Source organism: Lentinula edodes, assembly GCF_021015755.1.
Source record: "Lentinula edodes strain Le(Bin) 0899 ss11 chromosome Unknown C8R40scaffold_29, whole genome shotgun sequence".
NCBI lineage: Eukaryota > Fungi > Basidiomycota > Agaricomycetes > Agaricales > Omphalotaceae > Lentinula > Lentinula edodes.
In genome coordinates this window covers 18,925-45,707 of record NW_025764335.1, presented here as the reverse complement: position 1 = coordinate 45,707, position 26,783 = coordinate 18,925, and the positions used below count along the sequence as shown (strand labels likewise).

Below are 26,783 nucleotides of genomic sequence, written 5' to 3'. Positions count from 1 at the left end.
TTCACAAAGAGGATGCGTGTTCGTGGGGGCGTTTTCCATTGCTTACTTGTACGAAGAGCAATAGTTCGGTGAATTTAGTTCCAGATCACATTTTGGTGGGGAAACCCTTGTTCAAGCGCGCGTCTACAACGAATCAGCACGTGAATGCCCAATTTAGGGTTAGCGCACGGGCCATCCCTAAAAGCCATATAAGGCTCGCCCTCCGCTTTCTTGTTTCTTTAGAACATACTCATCAGGATCTTTTTATAGAAACTGACCGAGTCTCGCATTTTTACAAATGCCACTTCTTCAAATCCAGTCGATGATATTCGCGCTCCCTCGTCTTACAGAGAACATAGCTGTCTTTGGGCAGTTTCGAGGACGTTTGGCATGGTTCATTCGAGAGTCTGTCAAGACTTTTGGGAAACTTGTCAGCGAGGGTGGTGCTTGTCTGATGGATTTTTCTTTTGTTGTACTTTTTTATATCGACGTAGGTAGACGTTCAATGAAGTTATTCCCTTTTCCTATGCCTTCTATAAGCTGGATTTAGTTATGCAAGGTACTTGGTCTGACATTCTCAAAGTCCTTTTTTGGTGCTCAATACATGGCTGTTGCGATGAAAATTAGCAGGAGCTCAGTTCCTTGAAATAGATAGCTCCGGAGTTCAATATGATACTGTATGTTGATGGTAATAACAGAGAATTGTGTAAAATTGCGAAGAGAAATGGAGAACAGTCTCGAGCCTGTCATATTGATACTTGACCAATTGAAATTGTGCTTTCGACAAATAAGTGAGTATGATTCAAGGAATGGGCATTCCACTGCCAGCTTGCAACTCGGAAGGTCGGAGGCCGTGGTGCAATCGTGCGAAACTTGATTAGAAAAAAAATTCGTTGCCCCTTCGCTGCAACCATTTTCCTCTCCCTCAACATTGGTTTCGAAGATCAACATGACATCGAGCGGCTTGAAGGCGATTGCCCCAGTTCCGACTGCGGCCGATTTTTTGGATATCGTGTTGTCCAAAACACAACGAAAGACGCCTACGGTGCATACCTCAATAGTTTATAGTTCAATGAATCCTGTTTCTGAAAATCGTCCAGGTTATCCACAAAAACTTCAAAATCAGCCGGATACGGAACTTCTACATGCGAAAGGTCAAGTTCACGCAGGATTCATTCGATGAAAAGCTCGGTGCAATATTAACAGAGTTCCCCATGTTAGACGTACGATGCAGTCTGGTTTTTTCGTCACTTGAAGCTGATATTGTTATTCAGGATCTCCATCCTTTTTTGTCATCCTTGATGAACGTTTTATATGACAAGAATCACTATAAACTTGCGCTGGGCCAGCTTCGAACAGCACGGCATCTTATCGACCATGTTGCAAAAGATTATGTCCGACTGCTCAAGTTTGGAGACAGTTTATACAGATGTAAGCAGCTTAAGAAGGCTGCTCTCGGTCGGTATGGACCACTCTCCTTTTTCAGAATTATAAACTCAAAATCTGTAGGATGGCTACCATCATGCGTCGACAAAAAGATCCGCTTGCTTACCTTGAGCAAGTCCGCCAACATATTTCCCGTCTCCCTGCTATCGATCCTAATACTCGAACTCTTCTTATCTGTGGATACCCTAATGTCGGAAAGTCCTCATTCATCAACAAGGTCACCCGTGCCGATGTCGATGTTCAGCCGTACGCATTTACTACCAAGTCCCTATTCGTCGGTCACCTCGATTACAAATATCTTCGGTGGCAGGTCATCGATACGCCGGGTATCCTAGATCACCCGCTGGAGGATATGAACACTATTGAGATGCAGAGTATCACTGCTCTCGCGCACTTGAAAAGTTGTGTGTTATATTTCATGGATTTGAGTGAACAGTGTGGATATACTGTCGAAGCGCAGGTATGTTAAACTTTCCTCTGACTAGTCCGGTATATTATCTCAACTTTTTCCTCAAGTGTAAATTGTTCCACTCGATCAAACCGCTGTTCAACGGCAAGCCTACTCTCCTTGTCATCAATAAAATCGACGTTACACGGCTTGAGGACCTGAACGCCGACTCCCGTGCCCTTGTACAAGAAATCATCGACTCTGAAGACGTCCAATGCGTCCAAGTCTCATGCTACTCTGAAGAAGGTGTCATGGATCTGAAAAACAAAGCGTGCGACGCATTGCTCACTGCCCGTGTTGAAAACAAAATTAAGGGCAGCAAGATCAACACGATCATCAACAGAATACATGTCGCTCAGCCCAAAGCAAGAGACGATGTCGTCAGGACGCCGTTCATTCCTGACGCGATAAAGGAGAGGAAGAAGTACGATAAAAATGATCCTGATAGGAGAAAATTGCTCAAGGATGTCGAAGTGGAGGAAGGTGGTGCTGGAGTGTTCAACATCAACCTTAAGCGTGAGTGTCCTAGACTCTATTCCCCCTTTTGTACTTGCTGACCTTCCTCTTATGTAGGGGACTACCTTCTGGCAAATCCTGACTGGAAGACCGACGTGATACCAGAAATCATGGATGGTAAAAACATAGCTGATTTCATCGATCCTGATATTGCTGAGAAGCTTGAGGCGCTCGAGCGTGAAGAAGAGAAACTCGAAGCGGAAGGGTTCTATGCCAGTGATGACGACGACATGGTTTGGATATTCTATCTTTTTGTTTTTGTTCACCGAAGCTAAAGTTGTTCCCTAGCCCGACTCCGACGACGAACTACTCGCTGCCAAAGCTCAAGAGGATCTCGCACACAAAATCCACTCCCAATCCATCAAAAAGTCCAAAAAGAACCAAGCTCGTTTACCACGTACAGTCGGTCTACGCACTCTTTCTGAGATGACAGATGCGTTGACGAAGGCCGGGCTTGATCCATCGCGGATAACGGAGCGAGCGCAGATGCTGGCCAAGGCTGCTGGTGTGAAGCGGAAGAGACCTAGAGACGCGGAGGATGGTGATGTGGAGATGGATGATGCAGAGGGTGAGGGAGGCGATGATGGTGAAGAAGCTTGGATGGACGTGGATGGAGAGGAACCACCGCAGCTGAAACGGACGAAAGGAAACTCTGGAACCGCTGTTGCATCTGTTAATAAGAGGGCGCCAAGAACGAATCGGCAGCTCATGGGTATGCGTGATGAAGGGGTGAGTATTTTCCTATATTTTTCTGACATTGCATCATACTGATCATTCTCTCCGACGTCTAGCAAGCATCAAAAGCAATCAAGTTACGAGACTTTGCCCAACGGCCAAGAAATTACCAAGCCAAAGCTGGTGAGGCAGATCGTGCGATTAAGACGAAGATGGTACGCCTTTTCATCCCCTTTCCTCGTTAAATTACTCGAAATCCTGACTTCCTTCCCTTCTCAAGCCAAAACATCTTTTCGCCGGAAAGCGCAAAAACGGGAAGACCGACCGGAGATGATTGGTATTTTGGCACTCTGCGTTCTTATGTGTATATAGTACTGGTGATGTTCGAAGTTCGTGCTGTGGTGGGATTCATAGCGTGGTATTAGTAACGGGACGAGGTCTGTCGCTGTATTTCCTGAATCTTAATCAGAGCTTGCACTTGTCCACATGCTTCCGTTGAATGTTTCAGTATCTTCCGCACCCACTATGCGAATGGATAGTCCTATGGTGCAGATGTAACACCTCTTTGGAGATGTAACAATGAGCTAGAATGAAGTGTGCTTCGACTCGAGTCTCGAGGCATCAATAATCACTTTCAACTTCTTAAAAGATGCAAGTTCGGGTGCAAAATCTTCAACCCGTCAATGGCAGGTGTCCATGGATATACATAGTAAGAATGTGGTGAGCAATGTTTCAGCATTTTTGTTCTCTCGTACTGCACTGATACGAATTTCCAAAATCAACTTCGCTACGAAACTTTGTCTTGAGAGAATCACTCAGCCAAAGCTGCAGGTTCTGCGAATACGCCTCACTGTAACCGTCTCTTCAAAATCGTCACCCCAAAGTTAAGACATGTTTTCTTTCAATTTGTACCCCAAACATTTCTCTACCGAAAGGCGAAAAAACCGACCGGAGATGACCCAAATATCTGACCCGCTGCGTTCTCGATTGGATTGAAAGGTTTGAGAACTTGTTTCTACGGAATTCTCGGAATCCTCGCTTTCAGCTGGTTCCATGGTTCTATTCCATCCACCTTCGCTTGATACGTCGAGCCATTTGGCGGGGCTCCTGAATCCTGTTTTTGCGTTGTGTGGGTTGACAAGATCCTTTTGAATTGCTGGTCTCCTGGGCCAATAGATACGATCCCATGTGCATGATCAGTGAGGCAGTGTTTCTGACACACAGTCAAGGCATGCCTCGATGCTTTGGAACACCTGTGTTGCGGTTACCTATGATGTGCCGGCCAAAGCAAGGTATATTGAACCGGATGGGTATCCGAATTACGGCGGCAACGTAATAATTTCAGGAACAATTTTGGTGTGCTGCCTTGATTCTGCCTGTTGGATGTCCGTCCTGTGTCGTCGGAGAAGGGTTCAAGGGCGTTCAAGGCGGAAAGTGTATACGGTCTACTTAACATTATTCTTCCCAGATACATAGGACACTCTTGACATTTTGCGTTTGTTAGTCCGAAAAATATCGAGAGTATCCTGCTTATAACCTTCTACTGACCTGATTCAAGTTGGTAGTTGCAGATGACATCCCCTGGACTATATGATTTGTTGATGTGGGTTTGTACAGCCTGAGGCTTTATATCACGCTGGAAATTAAGCTCCGTAATGAGCGATGCTTTTGGTTCACGTACTATCCGCTCACTCTTGGAGTTGCCTAGTAAATAATTCTACAGAGATCCGGAGACCTCTGGGGTGAAGCTACAGAGATACAAGATGTATAACCTCAGGGCTTATGACCCCGATGGCAGTTACTACTGCTCTACTACTCTTCGCAGTAGTAGACGCGCGTTGCGGGGTTGATGGCATGGAGAACTTGATCATCTTATGAAGGTGCTATAAAGCAATACCCGTAATCATTCTAAGCGGAACTTAGCCTACCCGAGCAGCCCATCGATCTTGCCATCGTTCAGAGTACGCAATAAAAACAGCGGTGTAGAGAGTAATTATAGCTAGGGAGCCGAGATTTCTCGCAAGCGTTGCGGCCTCCTGCGAGTTCATGGGACATGGGCTATATTTCACCCACCTACTAGAGCAACAAGATTTTCTCGATGTGGTAGATAGCGGATAATAGGGTTTTCAGCTGCATATTTCATGATAAGTGACGATCGACTAAGCAATGAGCTTGATATGTACACCTTCCTCTAAAGTCAATCTCCATTTAAGGATCCTTTCAACTTACGCTATGAGGCTCGATCGCATAGCTCCGCTCCTACTTGATAGAAATTTCCGTTTTCTATAATACTCCGCTCGGGGTCAAGGGCAAACACAACGCCAGGATGTAAAGAAAGCGTTGGCATATGATAACAGGTTAGCGTCACCCCTCGCTTCTGCCTAGGATTTGCGTAGTACAATTGGTTGGGGGGAGAGGAGAGGGAGGGGTTTAATTACTTGAAACGTTTCCAGAAGTGGGAGGTATTGCACCTCACTGTACGAATTGGTCCAATCCCGTTAGATCGGCGGAGCTTGCGACTAGTTCTGGATCTCTGAGATATCGATGTGTCGCTGTCTGTCGAGAGCCTGAGTGAATTCTAGGTACACGCCGTGGACACTCGGACATCAGCCATGAGCAGCCACGACACAAAAACATTGCTATTGGTGTCTGGCCTCGTGTTCGAGCAACGCTAGCACTCGAATGGTTTTCGAATTAAGTTCTTACCCAGGTGCAAATTCCGAAATTCTAGTTCAATTTGACATGACCTCAGCTGGTCCTTTTGTGTCCAAGTTTTGTTCTAGATTATGCTGTACACGCGGATTTCGCGCTGTGAGCATTGAGCACACCATCGTTTTTTTTCCGAACTTCATGCTCGTTTGAGATATTTGCTAAGACTTCCTTTTTCGAAGAGGCGACGATGAAATGAAAGTGTTCAGTATTGATGTAGGCACTTCAGAACGTCGTAAGTGGGGTCACAGTAAAATCATGCTATCTGTGGAGTAGTAGACTTCGATCCATTCGGATTGAGATTAAGACTTACGCTTCGCACGCACCTTAACTGCGCAGAGAATCAAAGTGTTTTCGGAACAGTTATCCGTAGAAACTGCATGTGAGTGATTGATAAAGTGAGGAAAACATAGATATTAATTTCATGACACGATGAAAGAGATATACGCACTAAATAATTTCAGAAACATTTCAAAGCGAACAACTTCGAAGGAGGTATTCAAAATTTGAACATTGGATATTAAATTTTAAACGTTGAACAACGTCAGCGGGGTGTGCAAGGAGGATGATCGTTGCGATCGGACGGAAGCTATCAGGAGATTTTTTCAAAAAAGGAAACTAGGCACGTGCCCGAGCTCAAATTTATTATTTTTGCCTCGTGGATGTGACAGTGATTTCAGGATTCTACGGCTTACAGGGCTGTTACAGGGTATTCGCACCTTTACTTCTTACCGCCATGGCGCCTGCGCCGCCTCCTCCGCCTCCTCCGATCTGTCTTCCCTTCATTGGGAATAAACCACGACGAAGACTATCTTTCTCCAGTGCTCAGCCAGGCGGAAGTCCGTACACAAGTTCTTCGTATTCCGGCAGTTCTTCTTTCACTGCTTCTCAGCTCTCGAGACACCAGTCATATTCTTCACAAGGAACAACTCCCGTCAAACGAGACGTCGCACCTTCCAGAGATATTGACGCACTCACATTCTACTCGGATTCAGAAAAGTACGACGATATACCGACTGATACTCTTCCGACTCTACCTTCAGGTAAAGGCAAAAAGGATAAACCCAAACTAGTACGCTCTAACACGATGACCGGCTCGAAGAAGTCGAAATGGGGCTATGGATGGGGTATCGGGAAGAAGAATAAGGAGAAGGAAGCAGAAGCCGAGAGAGAAATGGCCGAAAAGTCACCCTCGATATTATCTGGGACTAATCTCCCAATGTACGAGTCGCCACGTATTGCACCAGTGCGTAGCAACACCAAGACGACACAGTTCAGCAAGATGACTGGTATGACTGGAACGACTGCACATACTGCACATCCTGCACAGACTTTGGCACGTAGCAATACCCGGGATACCCAAAATACGATGCAAAGCCACAGTTCTAAAAACAGTCGATCAACACAGAACACTCAAGATACTCAAAACAGTCGTCGGCCTTCTCAGCGGTCTCATCACAGTTCACGCTCTAATGGAACTATCAAACCGATGAGACCACGCCTTGACGGACCAACGGATTCGTCCAGCACTCTCGTTGGTTCGGCTATGGAACGAAAGCTGCACCCGGAGGAGTCTATAACGGAACGGATCGATACTTCTGATCGACTAAACGAACTGCGAAACTTGATGGAGAAGGAGAAGGAACCACTTCAGATGTAGTAAGTAAATTTTCCTGTCCTTATTATTCGATCTCATGTGAGTTTTCTAGTATCGTACCCAGTGAAGATGCTCACGGATCAGAATATGTGTCCGCGAGTGACCAAAGGCGGAAGTTCATTTCTGGGTATGTTCGCATGTCCGACTAGACGAACGGTCATCTGATGATTTCATTAAGCTTCACGGGTTCCGCTGGCCAGGCTATTGTAACGATGGATGCCGCCTACCTGATTACAGACTCCAGATACTGGATCCAAGCTCAGAACCAGCTTGATTCTCATTGGACCTTGGTGAAAGCAGGCGGTCCTGGGAACCCGAAGGACTGGATAGAATGGCTCGTGGTACGTCGTGTGCCTTTTGAAATAATACCTGCTATGGAACTCAGTGCTTTACCTGTAGGATTATCCTCGGATATCCAATTCTCGTATTGGTATCGACGGACGTATGATCTCACATGAGAAGGCCGTGCTTGTCAACAGCAAATTGGCCAGCCGTGGATCAAAGCTCGTATACCCCATCCAAAACTTGATCGACCTCGTCTGGAAAGATAAACCTCCAAAGTCGAGAGAGCCAGTCTTCTTGCATCCGATTGAATTTACAGGTGAGTTTTTTGTTATCCGATGCTATTGTGCTGCACGACTGACGCGTTATGGTAGGCGAAGATGCTACTTCCAAGATTCGTCGAGTCAGGGATTGGATCAAGTCGCAGCCCCCAGATATTTCTCAGTACTCTCGGTCCCAGGAAGCCAAGCCTTCACAGATCAACATTGCCACACTCATAACATCGTTGGATGCTATCGGTAAATAATAACTCTTCGTGTTTTCAATTCGCTGAACTCTTCTTTCTTCTCATCCTGCTCAGCGTGGTTGCTTAACATGCGTGGCTCAGACATCCCATACAACCCCCTCTTTCACGCATACCTTTTCGTAGGCCTGGATAATGTCGTCCTGTTCCTCGAAAAATCCAAAGTCTCCGATGAGGTGGCCGCCTATCTTCAAAACATCGGTGTGGAAAGAAGAGACTACGTTGATGTTTGGTCATTTTTAAGGAAGCGGGAATGGAAAAGCGAGGGCAAGGTTCGTTTGATTATGCTACGTTAGTCAGTGGTTCTTGATTGAGTGATTACTTCTACATAGATCATCATATCCCCTCAGACCTCGTATACTGTTTTCCTTGTCCTTACACACATGCGGTGTACAGTTCTTCCTTCCTATGTCGAACATATGATGGCGCTCAAGAATGAAGTCGAGCTGGAAGGTCTCCGAAGGGCGTATCTTAGAGATGGAGTTTGCTACGTGAGTACCTCATCGATAAGTCGTCAACATAAATGTACCAATCCTTGTACTCAGGTTCGCTTTCTCGCCTGGTTGGATGATAAAGTCAACCAAGGTTACGATATCACGGAATGGGAAGCCGCTCATCGGCTTACTGAATTTCGCCGCAAAGCTAAACACTTTATGGGTCTTGCGTACGAAAACATATCTGCTTCTGGTCCCAATGCGGCTCTCCCGCATTACTCGCCTAAGAAGTATGAAACGGAAATGATTTCGAGAAATGCTCCTTATCTCAAGTGAGTGATATTGCAGTTCTCAATGTGCCTCCTGTTGAGGTTTACTGTACGATTGACATGATTTCTCACCTGGATTGTTTGTTTTAGTGATTCTGGCGGGCAATATCTGGATGGTACATGTGATACCACCAGGACAGTACATTTCGGCCGACCAGATCCTGAGCAATGCGAGGCTTATACACGTGTACTCCAGGGGCATGTAAGCCGTGTTCGATTTTCTTTTTCTATTCACGCACTCAATACCCTCTTCTCTTCCAGATTGCCATAGATAGTGCGGTGTTCCCAGAGGGTACATCCGGCCATCAGCTGGATGTTCTTGCCCGCAGAGCACTCTGGAAAGATGGTTTGAATTATCTCGTGTGTAGCTTGTTCATTCACTTTACTTTGTACTTACTTCATATTTTTCTGTGCGATGTAGCATGGAACTGGGCACGGGTTTGGCTCCTTCCTGACTGTGCACGAAGGTCCTCAGGGTTTCTCGAGTAACGTCCCACTTGTTCCTGGGCATGTAGTCACGAATGAGCCAGGTTTCTGTGCGTTCCCTTTTACGTTCTAAAATGTCCTGAAGTAATTGGGTTCTGTCAGACAATGTCGGAAAATGGGGAATGCGGATTGAATCCGCTCTCATTGTACGGAGGTTCAAGGTGTGTTCAACGGACTTTTTTCGTGTCTTCTCGCTGACATTTTCATAGACCAGAGGCAACTTTAACGGGGACATCTGGCTTGGTTTCGAGCGCCTCACTTGTGTTCCGATCCAAACCCGGATGGTCAAAGAAAGTATGCTCACGAAGGAAGAAAAGCAGTGGTTGAAGGTATGCGTACCGCTATCCATACTCCCATGTGCTCAACTGCATTTCAAATCAGGATCACAACTCTCGATGTTACGATATCCTTATGCCCTACCTCAAAGATGACAAACGTGCTATGAACTGGCTGCGACGAGAGTCTCAACGCCAGATCGGTCTGGCTAACCCTGCGCCTGGAGGTCTCACCGTCGACTGGGGTTAGCGTACTCTCTGGCTTATATTCTTTGTTTATTTAAGACTATTTTTTCTGTACATTGTATATTGTTCTTTCTTTCGTTCCTTTTGCTTGAGCTGCGACCACTTTTAGGGCTTTTGGAAGGATTTTTTTTTTCCTTTCTGACTAACCTACCGCACACCTCTTCTCGGATGGCTACCTACCTCATACTCCCCCTCTCCCACTTAGCTTACTTAGAACTACACCATTTATGTACAGAGGATTTCTACCACATTTTCTTTCACATGCTGACTGTTCGTTGTTGTGACATGTACATATGGTATATATAGTGCTACTGTACATGTACATTTTATTTCCTTCCTCAATTTCAGACTATTATTGAAGCAGTGTTGAGGGATGATGAACGCTTCTTCCTGACCTTCAAACAGAATTCTTAAAGGTAATCAGGGAACTACTCGAGGGTTCGCGGCCTGTAGTATTTCATCGATGGCTGCTATATATGAAGTCCAGTCGTCAAGATCATTTGACACGCTAGAAAAGGATGGAAACTTCAACAAAGACAGTCTTGACACACAAGGCAGTACATCATACCTGTTATTCAACGGCTCTTCGCCAGATCCTATAGATGAGTTATCTTTCATTGTCTTCAGGCTGCTGATCAGAGGACTGCTCACCTGTGGATGGAAAGTTCGTGATTGACTCTGATGACGTTGAATAGTTATAGAACCCAAACTGGTTTGTGTCATTCGGTACCGTTGCCGCCCAAGAATCAAGAGCATTTTCATTTTCAGAAATCGATACCCATTGATTTGAAGACACCGACCAGTCCAAGAAAGGTTCATGAACGGGGAGACTTCCAAGTTCCCCGCTGTTTAAAGGTAGCTCGAAATTTCTGGGATGCTCTTCTATAGTGGGAAGGTAAGGCGTGCCCATGTCATTACCTGCAATCATATCGTTATGTCGCTGTCCGTTGTCAACGAAGTCGGGATCAGTAGAAGGATATGTATTCATGTTTCTATCGTCTTCTCTGGGTCGTTTCATTGATAACATGGGCTGGCTTGACTTATGGAAGTGACTGACAGATATCACCTCCGTCAAGATATCTCTACAGGGGTATGATGAACGAAATTTGACTAGAAATGAAGATTCAAACGCACGCTAATCTCCCAGCTTGTTCCCACCTGTCATTGTCATGCATTAGATGAGACCATCGACAAATCTATCATAAATTCACCTACCGAAGTTCATGACGATGAAGTGTGTTTATCGCCCGATAAACAGCGGCAAGATCTTTACTGAGACCCGAAGGCGAAGAACCAACGAAGTGCTTTCCTATCCACATGTTCACCAACATAACGATAGCAGAGTTGAACAGGGCTATCTATAAGGAGCCAGGCCTTCAATTAAATGAACGTAAGGAATATAAAAGTGAATCAGACTGACCATTACGCTTGGTATGACAAAAGCATTTGTCTTACGCTGCTGTTCTACCTCCAAAACATGGAGGCAAGAACGGGCGGCATTAGCACAGATCGCCAATGACGGAATGGTAGAATGGGAGTCTTCTCCTGGGCGAGGTATAAACGATCTATGGATTAATATCTAGAGAAGATATCATATACCCTTCAGAAGGGGAGAACAAATCAAGCCTTGCCTGTATCCCATAATAGGTGGTGTAAAGCACCACGGATTCGTTGAAGTGCTGGATATTTTCTCGACTAGGGTCCCATTTCACTACATGGTATCTCAACTGAGTGACATGAATTTGGTACCCAGTACTTACAATGGTCAGGAATCTCATCGGCCCATTTATTGAGTAGAGAATCTAATTCAGAAACCGTCTTCTCGTTCCACTCCCGTTTTGACAGCCCAAAAGCTGCGGACCACATATCAGATTGCTTGACAGCAAGCTGCGCGACAATGGTGAGATCTCTGATAGGCACGGGTGCTCAAGTACTGACGATTGTGTGTAACGTTAAGTCCGCTATGTTCATCAGCTTCAAAAAATGTATCCAGTAGGACATTATTGAGGGATTTCCAAGAGGCTGTTGAAATGCCAACTTCGGGTCCGGATGTTCCCAGTATTCATCGTCACATTCTATTGGTAGATCGGCGTCACAACTGTTGGATTCGAACCATTATTTCTGTCGTATTGAAATGAATGGATAAAACTGACTCATTCTGAGACATAGACCGAGGACGACCCAGCAAAGTACTTGCGAGAATATCTATTGAGTACATGAACCAAAAAGCCCGTTTCCAAGACTCGGTCTCCCATGATGGTTTGGAATTACTAGGTCGTCTTCGATGTGCACCAACGTCCTGAAGTAAGCGAATTCCGGTGCTAATGAGGATCCAGCAAACCTCCGGGGTCGTGGTTGCACCCATGAAGATGGTGTACACCTATTGTCATGGGTGAGTTCGAAAGCTTCAAATAGACATGTAGAGCAAATTAACGAGGCGCACCGTATAGAGTTGAATCTCATATATCGAAGGAGGTTCGGTAAAAGAGTGCCTTATGGGCTGAATTTGACGTATCCACTTCCAGCCGATTGATTGCTCGGAAGTAGTGTAATCTTCGACGACGCGAGGATCATTCGAAAAGCGTGCACCAAGGGCACATACAGCAAGAACGAGGCCCCCGAAGTGCCGGTCCTTATAGTATAAGCCCTCCGCTACGTTTTCAAGGAAGGAGGGACGGTGTAGAAGAGGCAGAAGAGGATTGAAATGAGTGAAATACAATTGGATCAGATCTGTCATCAAGTCGACTGGCGGAAATTCGAAGGGAGATGGGTTTTCAGATTTGGTTTTCTGCCACTAGAAAAGGGAAGTGTCAAGATCAGGTTTGTGCCGGTTTATCAGAAAGGCGAATAACCGGCTGTACGCTCCAAAATTCTAGTCGTTTGAAGGAGGGTTTCACATTGACGAAATCTGCGCCACCAGTATACTCCTTCTTGACGTCTAAAGCATCTTTGACAAGTTTCCTGCTGCTGGAACTACCAAAATGTCGTGCACGGTCCTCATAATATCCGAACGTTTTCAAATCTTGAGTCAGATCGTTGACAGAATAACCCTCAACAGGAGGTGGAGATGGGTGGTCTGGATACTGAGAAACAACCGCAATTCGTTTTTCTCGATTGGGCTGCAGTGAAGTTTGAGATAGAGGGTTTTCATGAGACAGAGGCGTCGATAAAGTTTGTCGGAGTCCCGCTATGTCTTCTTCAAGGTCTTTGATACAATTTGCTAGGTCAACGAAAATCCCTTTCACTATTGCCGGATCTTTTGGTACCTCGAATGGTTTCCTGGTGGACAAAATCGCGTCCACAGTGGCTTGAATCGACCGCTGAGGATTTCTTGGTTGCATGAATACTCCAGCTGACACAGACATTCAATACTCGATGAGCTTACCCCATACGCGGACCGCGCTTCTTGAATGTAGGTCAGAGTTCCAGAGTCAACCATTGAAAGATTAGGACTCAGTACTACATACCTTCTTCACAGGCTCACGAGTGCATTCCGTTTTAGATGCAATGCAGTTAGAGCAAATGTTATCCGGCCTGATTGCGCTATCGCCTGTGCCGCTGTCAAAGCTACTATGATCCATTTGGAACCCAAGGCTCACTCACATTTGACCTTCGGGAAGGTTTTCAGACTCGGAGAAAGAACACTGGTGCTTGGAAATAGATAAAGAGTGATACCTTTTTCAATCGACAATTTTTGCACGCATTTGGTAATCTGGGCTTTTTGTGCTCTACTCGTTCTGTATCTTCGTCAAACATGTGGAAATTAATGGCCAACCCAGCCTGAGACTCGGAGATTTTCGGGGGATGTTCGGGATACACCAACCTTAAGAAAAGGAGCATGGTGAGCGAGGGTTGTTACCTGACTAGCTGTCTTATAGTTTGCCAAGAGATGTGTACTTACTTGAGGACAAGTTGAGGGTTTTGATCTACCCGACTTTTATAGGTAAGCGCCTTGAAATCTGGGCGCCTCTTCATTTTTCACTCTTTTGAGCGTCGCCGGCAGTTGGAACTTCTTCGAAGCGTAACCCAGATGCATGGCGCATTAATGACCAGTAAATCAAGAGCGAAACATCCCCTGGAGATTACCCGACGCACTTTTGAAAATTTGTTTGTACACCAGGCTTTGGGACTAAGTACTAAATCCTGGAAGCAACTTTTACGAGCTCATCGATGTACGCACTGTGAAATATCTATTGTCGAATTTGTGCCACAATTTCCCCATCCTTCGGTGAATGCGGATGCGTTTCCGAACTTTGCCCTTCGGTACCTATCACTGACTGGATTGTTCCTAGAGCCCAGTCCCACCGGGATAACACGAGAAGAAATTGCACCCCATTTGGGCTGCTCTATGTACATGAGGCACAACATGAACTATTATCGAGGGGACTAAACTTATTTTTTCCCTGAACACATCCTACGACTAGCACTCTGTCGTTAACTTCGTGTCCTACATAGGTGGCATTAGAATCCATCCCATCCTATGTATGTTCCGAGCCATCAGGTCTCATCCAGGTGAACCGCTTGCGCTGAGGCCTCAAGCTCAAGGACCAGGTTATATAGATATAAACTCTCGCAGCGGACTCCCGAGCTGAACGCATCAATAAGGAATCCGTTAGATCCCTTGAATCCTAACAAGACCTCCGGTGACTTTCAAATTTACCGGAGCACCTCTGCAGACCATTACGAGCCATTATAGTGCTTTACGAAAAACTTTGCACATGAGGATTTTTCGCCAGCTCTTTAGTATTGGTTGCTTTCCAGTACATTTTTGGGCCCAGGTTATTGTCGCCTGTCGGGCTCAAAAGACTTTGTCAGTTTCCTTCTGTGAAGAAAATATATTGGACAAACCTAGACAGACAAAGATACACAGGAGGTGGCGAACATGCACAAAACACTGTACACTGTGAACTAGTTCGCACGTTGAGGTTGGTTTTCGATTTTTATGTACGCTTCTCCTTGCTCAGTGCCAGTGCTTCCTATCTCGTTTCTCAGGCTGGTTTTTGCAATTAAAAGATATGCATGTGCCAGTCACATTGTGTTGGGATTTAATGCGTTCGAACACTCTGGTCATGGTCCATTTTGAAGTGTACTTTCCATACTGCGCCAACGACTCGAGTCTTTCTTGGACCGAGTAGATCCAGGAGCAAGTTCGGAAGCAGTTTGTCTGCTTAGTATACAAGTCTTGAAGCTTGAACGTTGAACCATGATGGAGCATGATGGTGGCTCATATAATAATTGTATTTTCCACCCTCCCGAGACATACCAAAATGTTGGTTGCATTACTTGCCCGGATAAACGCATTTTTCTGGTGCTGCCACTCCTCTTCCCCGATTTATCCTAGAGTATCTGAAGGTCAATGAATATTGAATGCAATGAATATTACTATAAGAGTATATCTGTATCTTCATATTTCACATGCTGATGACGGTCTATATACTTAGTTACGGATGGCTTTGTTCCTCGAGTTCATTCAGAGAAACCTCACAGTATTACATAGTTAAGAAATATGCAGTGTCGTCAAACAAGGCGCCATGTACACGTATACCCTCGTTCTGATGTGTTATTTTTCCTGAGTCCATACAGGTTTTCGAATTCGAAGTTCGTGGCAATAATTATCAACATGATTGACGTTTTCAGCTTCGTTCAACCATGTGGTATCCGGGTTTGGGCCTGAGAACGATTTTGAATCTGCACAGAACCTTGTTATGTACTGGAGACGCCTCTTGAATCCCCTCGGTCACCTTCTCTCCTCTGTATATTGATCCCTATGTTATGTTCTCGGGCCATTTGTTGCTCTTCGCGCTCATACTTCTTCTGATTCGAGTCAGTGATGCTGACGATGTGGGTACAAGTTGACTTGATTTTTTTTGTCTGAATTTGATTTGAATTATTTACATAGTCCCAAGATTACGACTCAGTTGGTGATTTTTCTTTGCAATCTTACTAGCTACTTCATCGCAAGACCCTAGTTAAATAATGGGCAAGGTAAGACGCCGTGTGAAATGAAGAGCGATATAGAGAGCTGTTCTGGGTCACTGAATGCCCGAGATGGTGTGTATTAGAATTTTTAAAGCCTGAAAAAGTTATTCATTACCACTCAGTTGCTTTGGTTTCTCGCAATTTCCCTTCTCCGAATCAATGTACATGGTATAGCACAGTAAAATTTTCACGGTTGTTGCGTTGAAATTGTTCTACAGCACCAATGTGTATTTCAACGTCTGGAGCGCATGTCTATACTCAAATGGCGATGCCAGTTCCACAGTGCTGTCAAGCAACTGGACAGATACTTGTCAACAGCAAGGAATCGAAATGACCACGGATCAGTTCTACTCCTCAAACAGCATGGATCTTCCCTCTTGGACCTTCATCAATCTCCCCACAAATATGACATTCGACATTGCCACGGCTCTCAGAAGTGAGCCTACAATGCTGTTAGTCGCTGGCTATTATACTCACAATTGTGGACACCAGTTGCCACTACAGATACCGCAGATACAACTCCAACTAAATGGAATGAAATCCAGATTATTGTGCCCGTTGTTGTTGGAGTAGTCGTTTCCGCAGCTTTTGTTCTCGGAATCCTTATATGGCGCTCGAGGAAGTCGGGCTCCTCAATTTTGCAGCGCATGCGAGTTGCTTTATCTCGTGGAATTAGGAATGGTTTCGGAGCGAGAAAAATCAGGGCTGGAAATCGCGATCAGGGATGGGTTATTGATCGACCTGCGGAAGCAAATGGAGAAACAATGGAGATGTTTTCTACATCTTCACGACGATCCACGGGACATGTCCGATTATCGTCGTCGTCGTCTACTCACATTGATTTTGTCAAACCACGCAAGCCGACCTGGGCTCTTCCTGGAAAGAAGTTGTGGAAGAATTCGCAACTGGCTCGAAAAATACATCGGACACTCACCCTGTTTCCTGTTCCATGGAGAAATGCTCCCGTGTCTGTTCAGTCTATTTCGCCTCCGCGGAAGTTCGAGATAGATGCCTCCAGTGACAGGACCCGCACAGATTCAACGTTGGAGAACTTTCGCAGAGGAGGATTCAGAAACTCAGGTACACGTACTGAGACGACTGAGTCTGCTCTGGCTACTTCCAGCCGCTATGATTATTATAATACAATCCAGGAAGAAGATGAAGAAGATGACCACAGCGACCTTGGTCTCGAGGACTCAGGCGCTAACAACGAGCGGGAACATTTGATATCTGATGACAGTGATCATCTTGATCTAGACGAAGTCATGATCATTTCGGAGACTGGGGATAATTTTACCATGCATTCGCACTCCACCAATGTTGCTACCCTTCGTATTCCGCCTTCTCCCGTGAGGGCTCGGTCCGACAGTCCTGTGCAGCCGGTAGGTTTGCCCAACACTCGCTTTCTTTTTTCCCTCTGAAACCGTATTGTCTAGATCCCTCCACCTCCTCGCACGCCCGTCCGAGAACGTCCCAGGAAGTTTTCTCGTCGTACACCGCCTGCACCAAATTATCCTGCCCCTCTTCCTCCAACTCAATCGCCGCCATTACACTCGAACAAGTCTTTGAATAAACCTTCTATTGAAACCATTCTTCAAACCTCAGCTCCTGCATCATCTAATGTCGGCGTTGGCCAGCCGCAACGCTCACCTCCCCAAAGACGACAACTTCCTCTACCTACCCCGCCGAACGTCCCTCCGTTGGTCTCAGGTAGTTCAATTCGTTTACCTCCTCCTCCTCCTCCTGCTACAGCGGCATACACACCTCTAGCTCAAACTCAAATCCAGATTACACCTCGGAATGCTTCGACGCCTCTTCCCCGCAATGATATGGATAATTCTCGTCCGCCTGTCCTTCCACCAAGACCTCCGCTCGAGCATGTAACGGCACACACACGGAACGAATCTGCGTCCACGGATGACTCTCATGCATTACCAGTGTTGTCTTCACCACCATATCATTCATCACCGCTTCCGGATGAATTTCTCATTGCGCGCTCAGATTCGCCACCCCCTCCACCTTCCAATTTGTCATCCCCTCCATACACGGTGACAAATTTCTCTGTTTCTCGGCCTGAGCTTTATCACGATCGACGAGATAGAGATCATGGTCTGCCTATGATACTAGCTCCTCCTTCACCACCTCCTCTCCTTTACCACAATGCTAATAGTAACCACCATCGTTTGATGTCGCTACCCTCAAATGTTGGCAGTGGGAATGATCGCGATCCTCGTCCTGATTTCGAGCTTCCTGGAGGAGATAGAGTTACTAATCTCCAGAGCGGGCTCGCAGAGCATCGTGGTTATCCCTTCGAAGCAACACTTTCCCCACGGTCGCATTTTCGTAACTTTTCCGATGATAGTCTTACTGCTTCGGTACGACATGCGCGGGACGTTACTAGCGCTTCCGTTGACAATCGATTACTGTTCCCTGGTGCTGTCCGCGCAGTGGGTTACATGAGCACTAATGCAAATAATCGTGGCCTCCAAATTCAAAGATCATATGAATCGTTCCAAACTGCCTTGAGTGATTCCCAGTCATCGGACTTCAGAAGGATATGATATAGGGTGGAATTTGCATACATTATTGCCTCCATTATTCATTTTTCGCTACGTTGTTTTGTTGCTTGCTTTCCCTTTTCGATCTGTACAGTATTTTGGGATCATTTGAGATTTGACAAAACCGAAGAGTCCATTTATGTAGTGGTTGATTGAAACGTGGTCTGTGGAAATTTGAAACGAATGATGCAAATAAAGTTGTCCAAGCTTCTTCTCTCTTCTTCCCCCTCTTTCCCTTCCGTGAGTCACCACTCAAGTAACAAATATCCTCTCTTATTGCAGAAAGTAATGGTCTCAATCTCGCTAACATACAATTTGCTGCCACCCACGCCAACCTGAACAAGCCTCAGCTGTTGTCCTGTCGATGTTCCTTTGCGTGTTTCACGGACGTCATTTCTCAAACATAGGGTCAATTACGAAAAGTAATAACTTACGCGGGGATTCAGCTTACGGTTTAGGCTGGGTCAAGGCAATGATCCAACTTAGTTGTATAAGGTTGTATAGACTAACTTGGCAACACTTCTAACACATAAACATAAACGCCTCCCCGGTGCTGAGCTGCGACGTGCGTTAGCTCGATCAATAAGATCCCTGGCCATCGGCCCTGACGGACACTTGAGACCTCTGTACATCGTCCTGTATAAAGCCCCCCTTCGTAAGTGCCCCTTTCACTGCCTTTTCACTTCTTCCTCCGATACTAAAGAATGGTTGCGCGCAATTCTCCAGACGCCTCCCCGACTTTGTCTATCCTACTTTCGAACAAACATGTAGAGCTGCCTACAGATATTCTTAGAGAAATATTCGAAACAACAGCCCGGAATTTTCCTGGTACAGGGGTCAAGTTAGCGGGGCTATGTAAGCGCACCCAGTACTGGTGAGTTTTGTCAAAAATCGAAGTGCGCAACGCTTATGGGGACTCAGGATGGAATGGTTCATATATGAAACTGTTGTTTTGGACCATCCCTCAACACGGACATCTGCTTTCCTACGCACCATTGACGCACGACCAGCGGAGTTCTTCTCACAGAGAGTTAAAAACCTCTACTTGAGTTACACTATAACTTTGGATGAAGCCCAGAAAATTCTGCCTGTTTGCAGTAGCCTTACACATCTAACATGCTGGGCTCAGAGCTCACAAAGACCGGGATGGTTGATGCCGCTTCTCAGTTCCTCGACCCTTACTCGTCTTTCAATCAAACTGGATATGTTGACGACCCGCGGTGCTTTGCTTTCGTTTTCCGACAAAATTTTCCAAGCCTTAACACACCTTGAAATTGTCAGTCCACCTTCCGTCAAAACCGGCATGTCCGTCGATTGGACAACACTTATAGGACTGCCGAAGTTGAAACATTTGATCATTGGCAACCTCTTTTCATGGGACCATTTCTACCTCCTTCCTATCATTCGAGGACTTCTGGATTTATCTGTAAGCTTGGAAGTCCTCGCAATCTTATCCAAGGACGAGCGAATGCTCGAAGCTTTAGGCTGTCAGGAGTTTATTGATCCTAGGCTCGTTATCCTTCCGAGATTCAATTGGCCATTGGATTTACCGACATACTGGAAGAATCTTTACACTGGGGAGCTCGATGCCTGGGAACCTTCAGTTCAGGAAGCGATGAAACAGCGATTGGAGCGGAACCAACAGATTCGGCGTGAGCTTAGTCATTCCTAAAATTGAACTGGTATTCATCTTTTTTACAGTTACTACTCCCTTATATCAGGATTAGGGGCTCGTATTTCTGGCCGACATAGTTTGCTATTCATTGGACTTGCGCATTATTTGCTACCATCTTCATATAACACTCTGAAATCAAGCCTGAAAAGTATTCTCAAACTTTCGTGCTTAATGTTTCCCTAGCAATCATCACTGGTAATCTTTTCATGCACATTTTTAATCTATGTACATATTTTCCATACATTGTGTATCAATAGACTCAAATCTTGAACCTGGAAATGGCTCAGAAAGCAAGAGTTTGGCCCGCAGAGGAGACGACCGAAGCTCTGACATCCGCTGTGGCGATGAGGGTGTAAGCATACGGTGCGGTGGTGAAGTTACCGACAGGCGCAGTGTTTGAAGCTCCACCGAAGTCATTACCTGTCGCAACGGCAAAGCCGTCGTCAGTATCGTACAAGGGCTTGTCGGTACCTATTTTCTCTTGTGTTAATACAAGCGCGCGCGATTCACACAAGTACCTACCCGTCCAAACGTTATTCTCGACCAGAAGTTGGGCACCTGAATAAAGATACTTAAACTTTGGCTTGTTCGCATGATAGAAAAGGTTTACCATCCCGAGTATTAATACCGTCATTGTTATCATCAAAGACGTTATTGAAGATGTGTCCGTGGCCAAATCGGAAGGATGGTGTACGAGAATTCAAATCGGTCCAGTAGTTGTTTGCCATTGTCACGGTTATCGCGACGTCTTGAGCACCGTTATTGTCAGAATGGCCAATGAGGGAAGCTTTCCAATGGTCGTATAGCTTGCTGTTGGTCACAGTAATTCCAGTAACGCCGTGAGTGAGATCGCAGAGTCCGTCGTAGCTACAGAATCAATTCATGCATTAGAAGATCAGTTGCACAGTTTGGGTGGTTCGAGCGTACTAGTCCTAGAAAAGCGGAGAAAAGATGAGATTTATTTGGTTCTTTTGCACCACTGGCAAGGACGTTGCAAACCTTATCATGATCCCTATCGCTGGAGAGATCAAGGTGGTCCAACCAGACTTGAGACGAAGCCTGTACGCCAATGGCATCTCCGGCAGAAGCTAATACTTTCGAGATCTTGACATTTCGAATGATGACATTTTCCTCATTCAGAACGCGAAGGCCGACGCCGACAAGTGCTGGGGTGGGTGAGTCGTGGCTCGACAATTATCCTCAAATATTATTGACTCACAGCTTCCTGCAGCACCAATGACGGTTGTGTGAGAGCCAACTTTGACCACGGCATCTCCTGTAATGGTACCTAGACAATGGCTGAAAAAGACGTCCCCAGGGTTTCGCTGTACCCACTCACCTTCAATAACGACAATTTTGCTACTGTTACCGGTCACAGCACTGGTGAGGTCGTCGAGGGTGGTTACAGTAGTTACAGGTCCTCCAGAACCTCCAGTTGTTCTATAACGATAGGATATCAAAATCATGATACTCGGGTACGAAAAGGGTGAATTCGAACTGACCCTCCGTTCAAGGTGGCATAACCGACAGTAGCCACATCGTTGTAGGTCGCGCGTTTCACGAGGACAGTAGGCGTTGCCTGAGGGTGATCCTAGTGTAAGCAGCTAAGGTGCACGAACAGATCTTTCTACTCACAGCTGCGAAATGGACCACCAAAGCGAACAAAACAGCGAATGTAGAGGAGAATTGCATGCTTGTCCAATCTTGAGGGTTGTATGTGCAGTTCTGCGTCGAACTTGGACTGCTTTGAGCTTGGTAACATAAAATTTTAGGCGTTTTATACCAGGAGGCAGGTTAATTTGCGGTAATCCTTCGGAGGTACACGACAGTCGTTTTGTTAAGTCATACTGGAGGAAACTGGTGGGCGGACCGTTCATTGAATGTCGCAAAGGAGAGCTGCCTTGCCAAGACTGCATACTGGGCTCATGATATAGTATGCCATAGGAGAGAACACCAGGGATGAATGAAGCATTCTCTGACGAGGAGTCTTGGCATTTCTAGACCATATTGCTGTCCAGAAAGCGACGGTTCTAGATTTGGATGACCCTATTTCATACCCATGGGGACAACTTTTGAGCATAGCAGGAAGAAACGTCAATGTATATACTCATCGCAGATTAGTGAGCTGGACAGAGGAGCTCATAAAGCAGGCTAGCGAAAAATATCCAAAGCCTAGTAGGTATGTCTGTTGATTAGCCCGATTCTCCAGTTGGGCTTCAATATTCATGTGTAGCCGAATTTTGGACGAGATTCCTTGTCAGAGAAGATCAGAGAAGGGTGGGGGGGATGACTGCGGACCGGGAAGAGTTTAAACTGATGGATAAATAGGCAGTCTCCCATGACTAGCGTCCACTGTGGACCTAAGATGCTTGCGCTGAATAGCTAATTGACTGCACGGATAATTGAAATCAAATTTCCTGGAAACCGCCTTGCTTCGCAGCCTCGTTAATTTCTGCGAAGATGGCATGCAAAATTGGTTTAATGACTTCCATATTGCGATTTGTCGCACAACAATTTTGACTGGGTCAGCAGGTGCACTGAATGCAGTGAGTGTCCGGTTAAGAAAGTCGAATACGAAGAATGAGCGCCAATGCAGATCGCCGCTTTGGCGAAATTCGGTCCGACTGGATACCCGAACCGGAAAGCAAGCGCCAGGGAAGCGCCAAAAGCAACTCATTATTAACCCTTCTCCCCGAAGCTTTGCTAAATCCTTCTCTCCCTAGACCTACTTACACGCCTTACATCCTACTCATCTTTTAAACAATGACAAGTGATCCTGTCGCAGAAAAGTCTGGTTTCCTTCGGATGTACATGTCCAGTCATCCCGATACGCTTGTAGCGTACGCGAAATGGTATGGAGAAATTTCTGAGCCCATCTCCAGCGCTGAAATGTCTGCTATCGACACTAAGGTATGCTGTTGCTTTGGATTCTTCCTCAAAAATAGCTCTTGTGAAACCAGAACTTTCAGAGTATGACCTTGAGCTGTAAAATGAAGGACGGATCTACTAAGGAAGTACGGGTTGCAATTGACCCTCCAATGACTGGATACGATGATGTTAAACCACGATTACTGGAAATGAAGGCCATCGCGCAGGAGGGTCTTGGAATGGTGTGTCTGTGGTGCGGTTCGGTTTTCATATCCTCATGCTAATTGGGTGGCAACTTGAAGATAAAAACACCGAAAATCACCTCTTTCCAGTTCCCTAGCGCGGCTCTCCGAGTACTTTTCATCATGTATCCCATCCTGGCATACTTTGCCTACGCACCAGTAAACGATCCGTCACTTTTGTTCCTGCCAGCCAAGTTACTAGGTACGTATGTGGGTTCATCGGTCGGGTATTGGCTTCTCTGGAGCGTCAATGCAACCCATGTCTTGGAAGCGGTCTATACATGGTCCCTGTGTAGGAGACACGAGACTGGATTCTTTGTCGGTGTCAGTCATATTCCTAATTCGCATGGAAATATGAATTTATTGAAATGCCGATTCATTAGACCCTCTATATTCTTGCAACGATTGCTTGTGGTTATCCTATTTGGACGGACCTGAGGAAGCGCATACAAAATGCACGTATTGAGTCTGTTATGAAGATTGAATGACGGAGGGATTGAAGCGAGTCTGTGTACAATTTGTTCGAAGAAACCTTATATCATGTACTGGAGGAATCAAACACCAAGAAAAAATATATTGATTAGACCATTGTATTGTGTAGAATACAAGGCTCCAGCAAAAATAATGCCAACACTGACTGTGGTATTGTAACGGCTATGATAATGATAACGACGACAAAGACAACGACAACAAAGACGACATACAACAAGATACAGTTTATAGTGCCTACAATGCTAAACATTGGAGAAGGAGAGTTGAAAGAGAAGGATGCAAATAAATAAGTAGAAGGGATTGGTATACAGAGACCAAAGTGTTTGCTGCGCCAAGCGACGTAATGCACATACTGTAATAGCTGAAATATGCGATTGTCAACTGTGTCCACTTGACGACCCCATCCACACAGAGGGATCAATCATATCATACAGAATCAGCTCGTGGAAGGGACAAATGACAGGAAAAAATTGAAGCCCGGGCGCTTGATCTGGGGAATCCGTTTCTCCATCACGGTGTATCAACCTGGGTCGAAAAGTGCGGGACAGATCTGGAGAGTAATTCAGGCAAAAAGCCATTACCATCATCATCATCACTATACGCCATCGTCAACGCATTAGATAGCTTTCGTTTATGATGTCCATTCTTCTACCGTTCGGCTCCCGCCTCACGATGCCTCCTCCTCCTGATCCGCTCCCACTCCCGGTCTTGCTCCCACTCGCATTACTACCATTCCTACTCCTACTCCCGCTCCCATTACTGGTCGCCGTACCATTAGTCCCACTCCCACTCCCGGTGGGAAGAGGATACCTCTGCATCGTCGGCGGTATATATCCGTTATCAAAGTTTGTTTTCGTGTTTACGGATGATGATGAGGTGAGTTTCTCGTTAAGCTCCCGTAACCCGCCACTGTTGCTATTATTGACAGTCTCGTTGTCGTTGGCGCCAAAGGAGCCTCTATTTGTGTCTTGTTTATCCATGGCGGCGGTGGCGGCTGCGATATCGCCAATACCTGTCCGAGTGCCCCATCCGGTCTGTACGGAAATTAGGATGATTGAAACGACGCGGAATTGCATAAGAAGATGGTTGGGTGTAACGTGTATTTGTATTTTTGACGAGAGGAACGTAACGGACAAGATGAAAAAGAAATTTAGTGCTTACCTCGTGCAACGTACACAGAGCATAAAGTTTCATGATAGCGAAATAATATCCGAACACGATAAATGCGGGAACGTAGACGATATCTTGAGGGCGGTACCATAGGTGTGGAAGGAGCTTAGCAGTTCTAGTGGCAAGAAGCCAAACGAGATAAGAAGCTAGAATATTCCTGATACCCAAGGATGAGAGTCGTATTAATTGATAAATGTGCTGGAGCACTAACCACCATGGTAAATGATAACCGCCATTGTCCGTCGAAATCGTGCTCTTGTAGACTAGGTAGGCCACTAAACAAGGGCCAGCGAGTAATGTGAAGGGATTGAATAATTTGTCGACCTAGAGAAAATACCAGATCTTTGAGTGACGCGTGATAAGAAATGAATATTGATGTAATACCATAGTATACGCAACATACGGATGCGCAGTCCAAATGAACCGTTCTGTGAACAAACTGCGCATGTCACTGCGCCATGTGTTCCTCGTCCATCTCAGTACCTGCTTCAGGAACCTCCAATTTGGCTTCATTGTACTCAGTAATTCGGCCTCCTTGCAGCACTGCACGTACGTACTCCACCCATGACTAACCATCCACCGTGTCAAAAACTTGTCGTCGCCTGAATTGAGTTGATACTTTCCAAGCCAATAATCATGTGTGAAGCCATGGAGGAATTCGGGATCTTTCAAAATGATGGTGCGGTATGCTGCGGTTCGCCCTGAAAGACAAGGGAGGCCTCCATCAATATGCGTCGAGCAAGAGATCTCTATATTTCGTATTGTGAGACGGAACGCAGCGAGGACTTCCCATACAGTCATCTTTTCGCCTACGGGTTGCACGCGCTGACTGGTACCGACTCCACCGACTTTTTGATCTTCAAAGCAAGCTAAGACATAGGGAAGTAACGTGGGCGGCCAGATGGCATCATCGTCAGCAAACACGATGAGGTCTGTTGTTGTGTTTTTGATACCGTGGCTCATTTGCAAGCGTTTATTCGCAAAGGGCACAGTCAAGACACGTATACGTTCGGGGTCAACGGCGTTGGCGAGTTCTTGTAAAGGTCCGAGCATCTTTTCTTCAGTGATAATGAGGATTTCTTTTGGTTTGCCGACGAGCCAGCTGCGAGCAGCATCCTTGAATTCCTCGCCAGCATCGATAGTAGGCACTATGATAGTAACATCCTCTTCGGCGATGTATGTTGGGTTTTCAGGTAATGGGATTGGGCGGTAGGCAAAGCAGGCTGCGAGGCGTATACAGTACCAAAGGTAACGATAGAACCTGATCAAAAGTGAGCTTTGCGAATAAAGAAATCAGCCATAGAGCTGTTTGTACCCGATCACGCCAAATGGTACAACTAGAAAAGTGGTTGTCAAAAGAAAAAGTTTAGCAGCACTGCGGAAACGCACAAATGGGAAAGTTATCGGATGTCAAGTAGAGCATTCCAAGTGGCGAGTTTTTTCCAAAGCAAACCGGCTGCCCGCGAGGGACAAATTTCAGGAAAAAAACCAGGAGGTTACAGGTGTAGGTGGGTGAAAGGAAGAAGGATGAAAATAACTCATAAGCATGAAGAAGTTGTTGCTATTATCAAATCACCGACAGCGATCCGCGGGGTACAATGATGACGTCATTTACTTGTTTAGGAACTAGTTCGGTTGATTCGGGTTTGTCGATTTCCTCGTCGTTCTCAGAATTTCGAGAGCTCCATTACATAATATGCATTCGCATTCGTCTTAGATCAAGCCGCATAACATACTGAAAATTGAGGCACAAGGAAAATTACAGACAAGTATTACAGGTGCCAGGTGTTAAGA

The 26,783-nt window shown here is 45.8% G+C and overlaps 9 protein-coding genes across 9 annotated transcripts; 6 read left to right on the top strand and 3 right to left on the bottom strand.

Moving 5' to 3' along the window:
* The first annotated feature begins 229 nt into the window (after nucleotides 1-229).
* C8R40DRAFT_1115448 (uncharacterized protein) lies at nucleotides 230-743 on the top strand. Its single transcript, XM_046228561.1, has one exon. The coding sequence runs from the start codon at nucleotides 278-280 to the stop codon at nucleotides 527-529; it is 252 nt and encodes an 83-aa protein (XP_046083839.1). The 5' UTR covers nucleotides 230-277; the 3' UTR covers nucleotides 530-743.
* Nucleotides 744-813: 70 nt separating this feature from the next.
* On the top strand, nucleotides 814-3,598 carry C8R40DRAFT_1254801 (P-loop containing nucleoside triphosphate hydrolase protein). The gene is made up of 9 exons (XM_046233749.1): nucleotides 814-1,024; nucleotides 1,080-1,202; nucleotides 1,254-1,441; nucleotides 1,489-1,885; nucleotides 1,942-2,389; nucleotides 2,447-2,622; nucleotides 2,678-3,118; nucleotides 3,181-3,279; nucleotides 3,345-3,598. Exons 1-9 carry the CDS (start codon nucleotides 929-931, stop codon nucleotides 3,396-3,398), a joined length of 2,022 nt encoding a protein of 673 aa, XP_046083838.1. The 5' UTR covers nucleotides 814-928; the 3' UTR covers nucleotides 3,399-3,598.
* A 3,664-nt stretch (nucleotides 3,599-7,262) lies between these two features.
* C8R40DRAFT_1051661 (peptidase M24, structural domain-containing protein) lies at nucleotides 7,263-10,009 on the top strand (the record flags this gene model as incomplete). The annotated part of the gene is made up of 14 exons (XM_046224720.1): nucleotides 7,263-7,432; nucleotides 7,483-7,557; nucleotides 7,609-7,771; nucleotides 7,830-8,031; nucleotides 8,087-8,230; nucleotides 8,293-8,507; nucleotides 8,568-8,726; nucleotides 8,781-9,001; nucleotides 9,089-9,200; nucleotides 9,260-9,358; nucleotides 9,420-9,534; nucleotides 9,587-9,645; nucleotides 9,694-9,813; nucleotides 9,866-10,009. The coding sequence occupies 14 exons, from the start codon at nucleotides 7,263-7,265 to the stop codon at nucleotides 10,007-10,009; spliced, it is 1,998 nt and encodes a 665-aa protein (XP_046083837.1).
* Nucleotides 10,010-10,170: 161 nt separating this feature from the next.
* C8R40DRAFT_415965 (fungal-specific transcription factor domain-containing protein) lies at nucleotides 10,171-13,932 on the bottom strand. The gene is made up of 17 exons (XM_046235000.1): nucleotides 13,907-13,932; nucleotides 13,681-13,828; nucleotides 13,609-13,615; nucleotides 13,473-13,555; nucleotides 13,391-13,410; nucleotides 12,858-13,335; nucleotides 12,449-12,799; nucleotides 12,159-12,385; nucleotides 11,944-12,103; nucleotides 11,766-11,892; nucleotides 11,637-11,716; nucleotides 11,426-11,584; nucleotides 11,221-11,363; nucleotides 11,140-11,163; nucleotides 10,657-11,087; nucleotides 10,574-10,601; nucleotides 10,171-10,513 (listed from the first exon to the last, which is right to left on the bottom strand). The coding sequence occupies exons 2-17, from the start codon at nucleotides 13,759-13,761 to the stop codon at nucleotides 10,426-10,428; spliced, it is 2,487 nt and encodes an 828-aa protein (XP_046083836.1). The 5' UTR covers nucleotides 13,762-13,828; nucleotides 13,907-13,932; the 3' UTR covers nucleotides 10,171-10,425.
* A 1,882-nt stretch (nucleotides 13,933-15,814) lies between these two features.
* On the top strand, nucleotides 15,815-18,562 carry C8R40DRAFT_415868 (uncharacterized protein). Its single transcript, XM_046234999.1, has 6 exons — nucleotides 15,815-15,846; nucleotides 15,905-16,056; nucleotides 16,107-16,152; nucleotides 16,203-16,420; nucleotides 16,477-17,366; nucleotides 17,421-18,562. Exons 2-6 carry the CDS (start codon nucleotides 16,008-16,010, stop codon nucleotides 18,543-18,545), a joined length of 2,328 nt encoding a protein of 775 aa, XP_046083835.1. The 5' UTR covers nucleotides 15,815-15,846; nucleotides 15,905-16,007; the 3' UTR covers nucleotides 18,546-18,562.
* A 684-nt stretch (nucleotides 18,563-19,246) lies between these two features.
* C8R40DRAFT_1173144 (uncharacterized protein) lies at nucleotides 19,247-20,269 on the top strand (the record flags this gene model as incomplete). Its single annotated transcript, XM_046231973.1, has 3 exons — nucleotides 19,247-19,416; nucleotides 19,464-20,194; nucleotides 20,244-20,269. 3 exons carry the CDS (start codon nucleotides 19,247-19,249, stop codon nucleotides 20,267-20,269), a joined length of 927 nt encoding a protein of 308 aa, XP_046083834.1.
* C8R40DRAFT_1199675 (pectate lyase) lies at nucleotides 20,244-21,909 on the bottom strand (the record flags this gene model as incomplete). Its single annotated transcript, XM_046233112.1, has 9 exons — nucleotides 20,244-20,688; nucleotides 20,740-20,775; nucleotides 20,828-21,084; nucleotides 21,145-21,149; nucleotides 21,217-21,383; nucleotides 21,437-21,505; nucleotides 21,557-21,657; nucleotides 21,720-21,796; nucleotides 21,853-21,909. 9 exons carry the CDS (start codon nucleotides 21,907-21,909, stop codon nucleotides 20,501-20,503), a joined length of 957 nt encoding a protein of 318 aa, XP_046083833.1. The 3' UTR covers nucleotides 20,244-20,500.
* Nucleotides 21,910-22,816: 907 nt separating this feature from the next.
* C8R40DRAFT_1266645 (uncharacterized protein) lies at nucleotides 22,817-23,922 on the top strand. Its single transcript, XM_046233940.1, has 4 exons — nucleotides 22,817-23,127; nucleotides 23,187-23,327; nucleotides 23,388-23,651; nucleotides 23,711-23,922. Exons 1-4 carry the CDS (start codon nucleotides 22,981-22,983, stop codon nucleotides 23,813-23,815), a joined length of 657 nt encoding a protein of 218 aa, XP_046083832.1. The 5' UTR covers nucleotides 22,817-22,980; the 3' UTR covers nucleotides 23,816-23,922.
* Nucleotides 23,923-24,248: 326 nt separating this feature from the next.
* Nucleotides 24,249-26,658, bottom strand: C8R40DRAFT_415799 (glycosyltransferase family 2 protein). The gene is made up of 6 exons (XM_046234998.1): nucleotides 26,379-26,658; nucleotides 26,305-26,326; nucleotides 25,374-26,250; nucleotides 25,201-25,313; nucleotides 24,981-25,146; nucleotides 24,249-24,853 (listed from the first exon to the last, which is right to left on the bottom strand). Exons 1-6 carry the CDS (start codon nucleotides 26,410-26,412, stop codon nucleotides 24,428-24,430), a joined length of 1,638 nt encoding a protein of 545 aa, XP_046083831.1. The 5' UTR covers nucleotides 26,413-26,658; the 3' UTR covers nucleotides 24,249-24,427.
* Nucleotides 26,659-26,783: the final 125 nt, after the last annotated feature.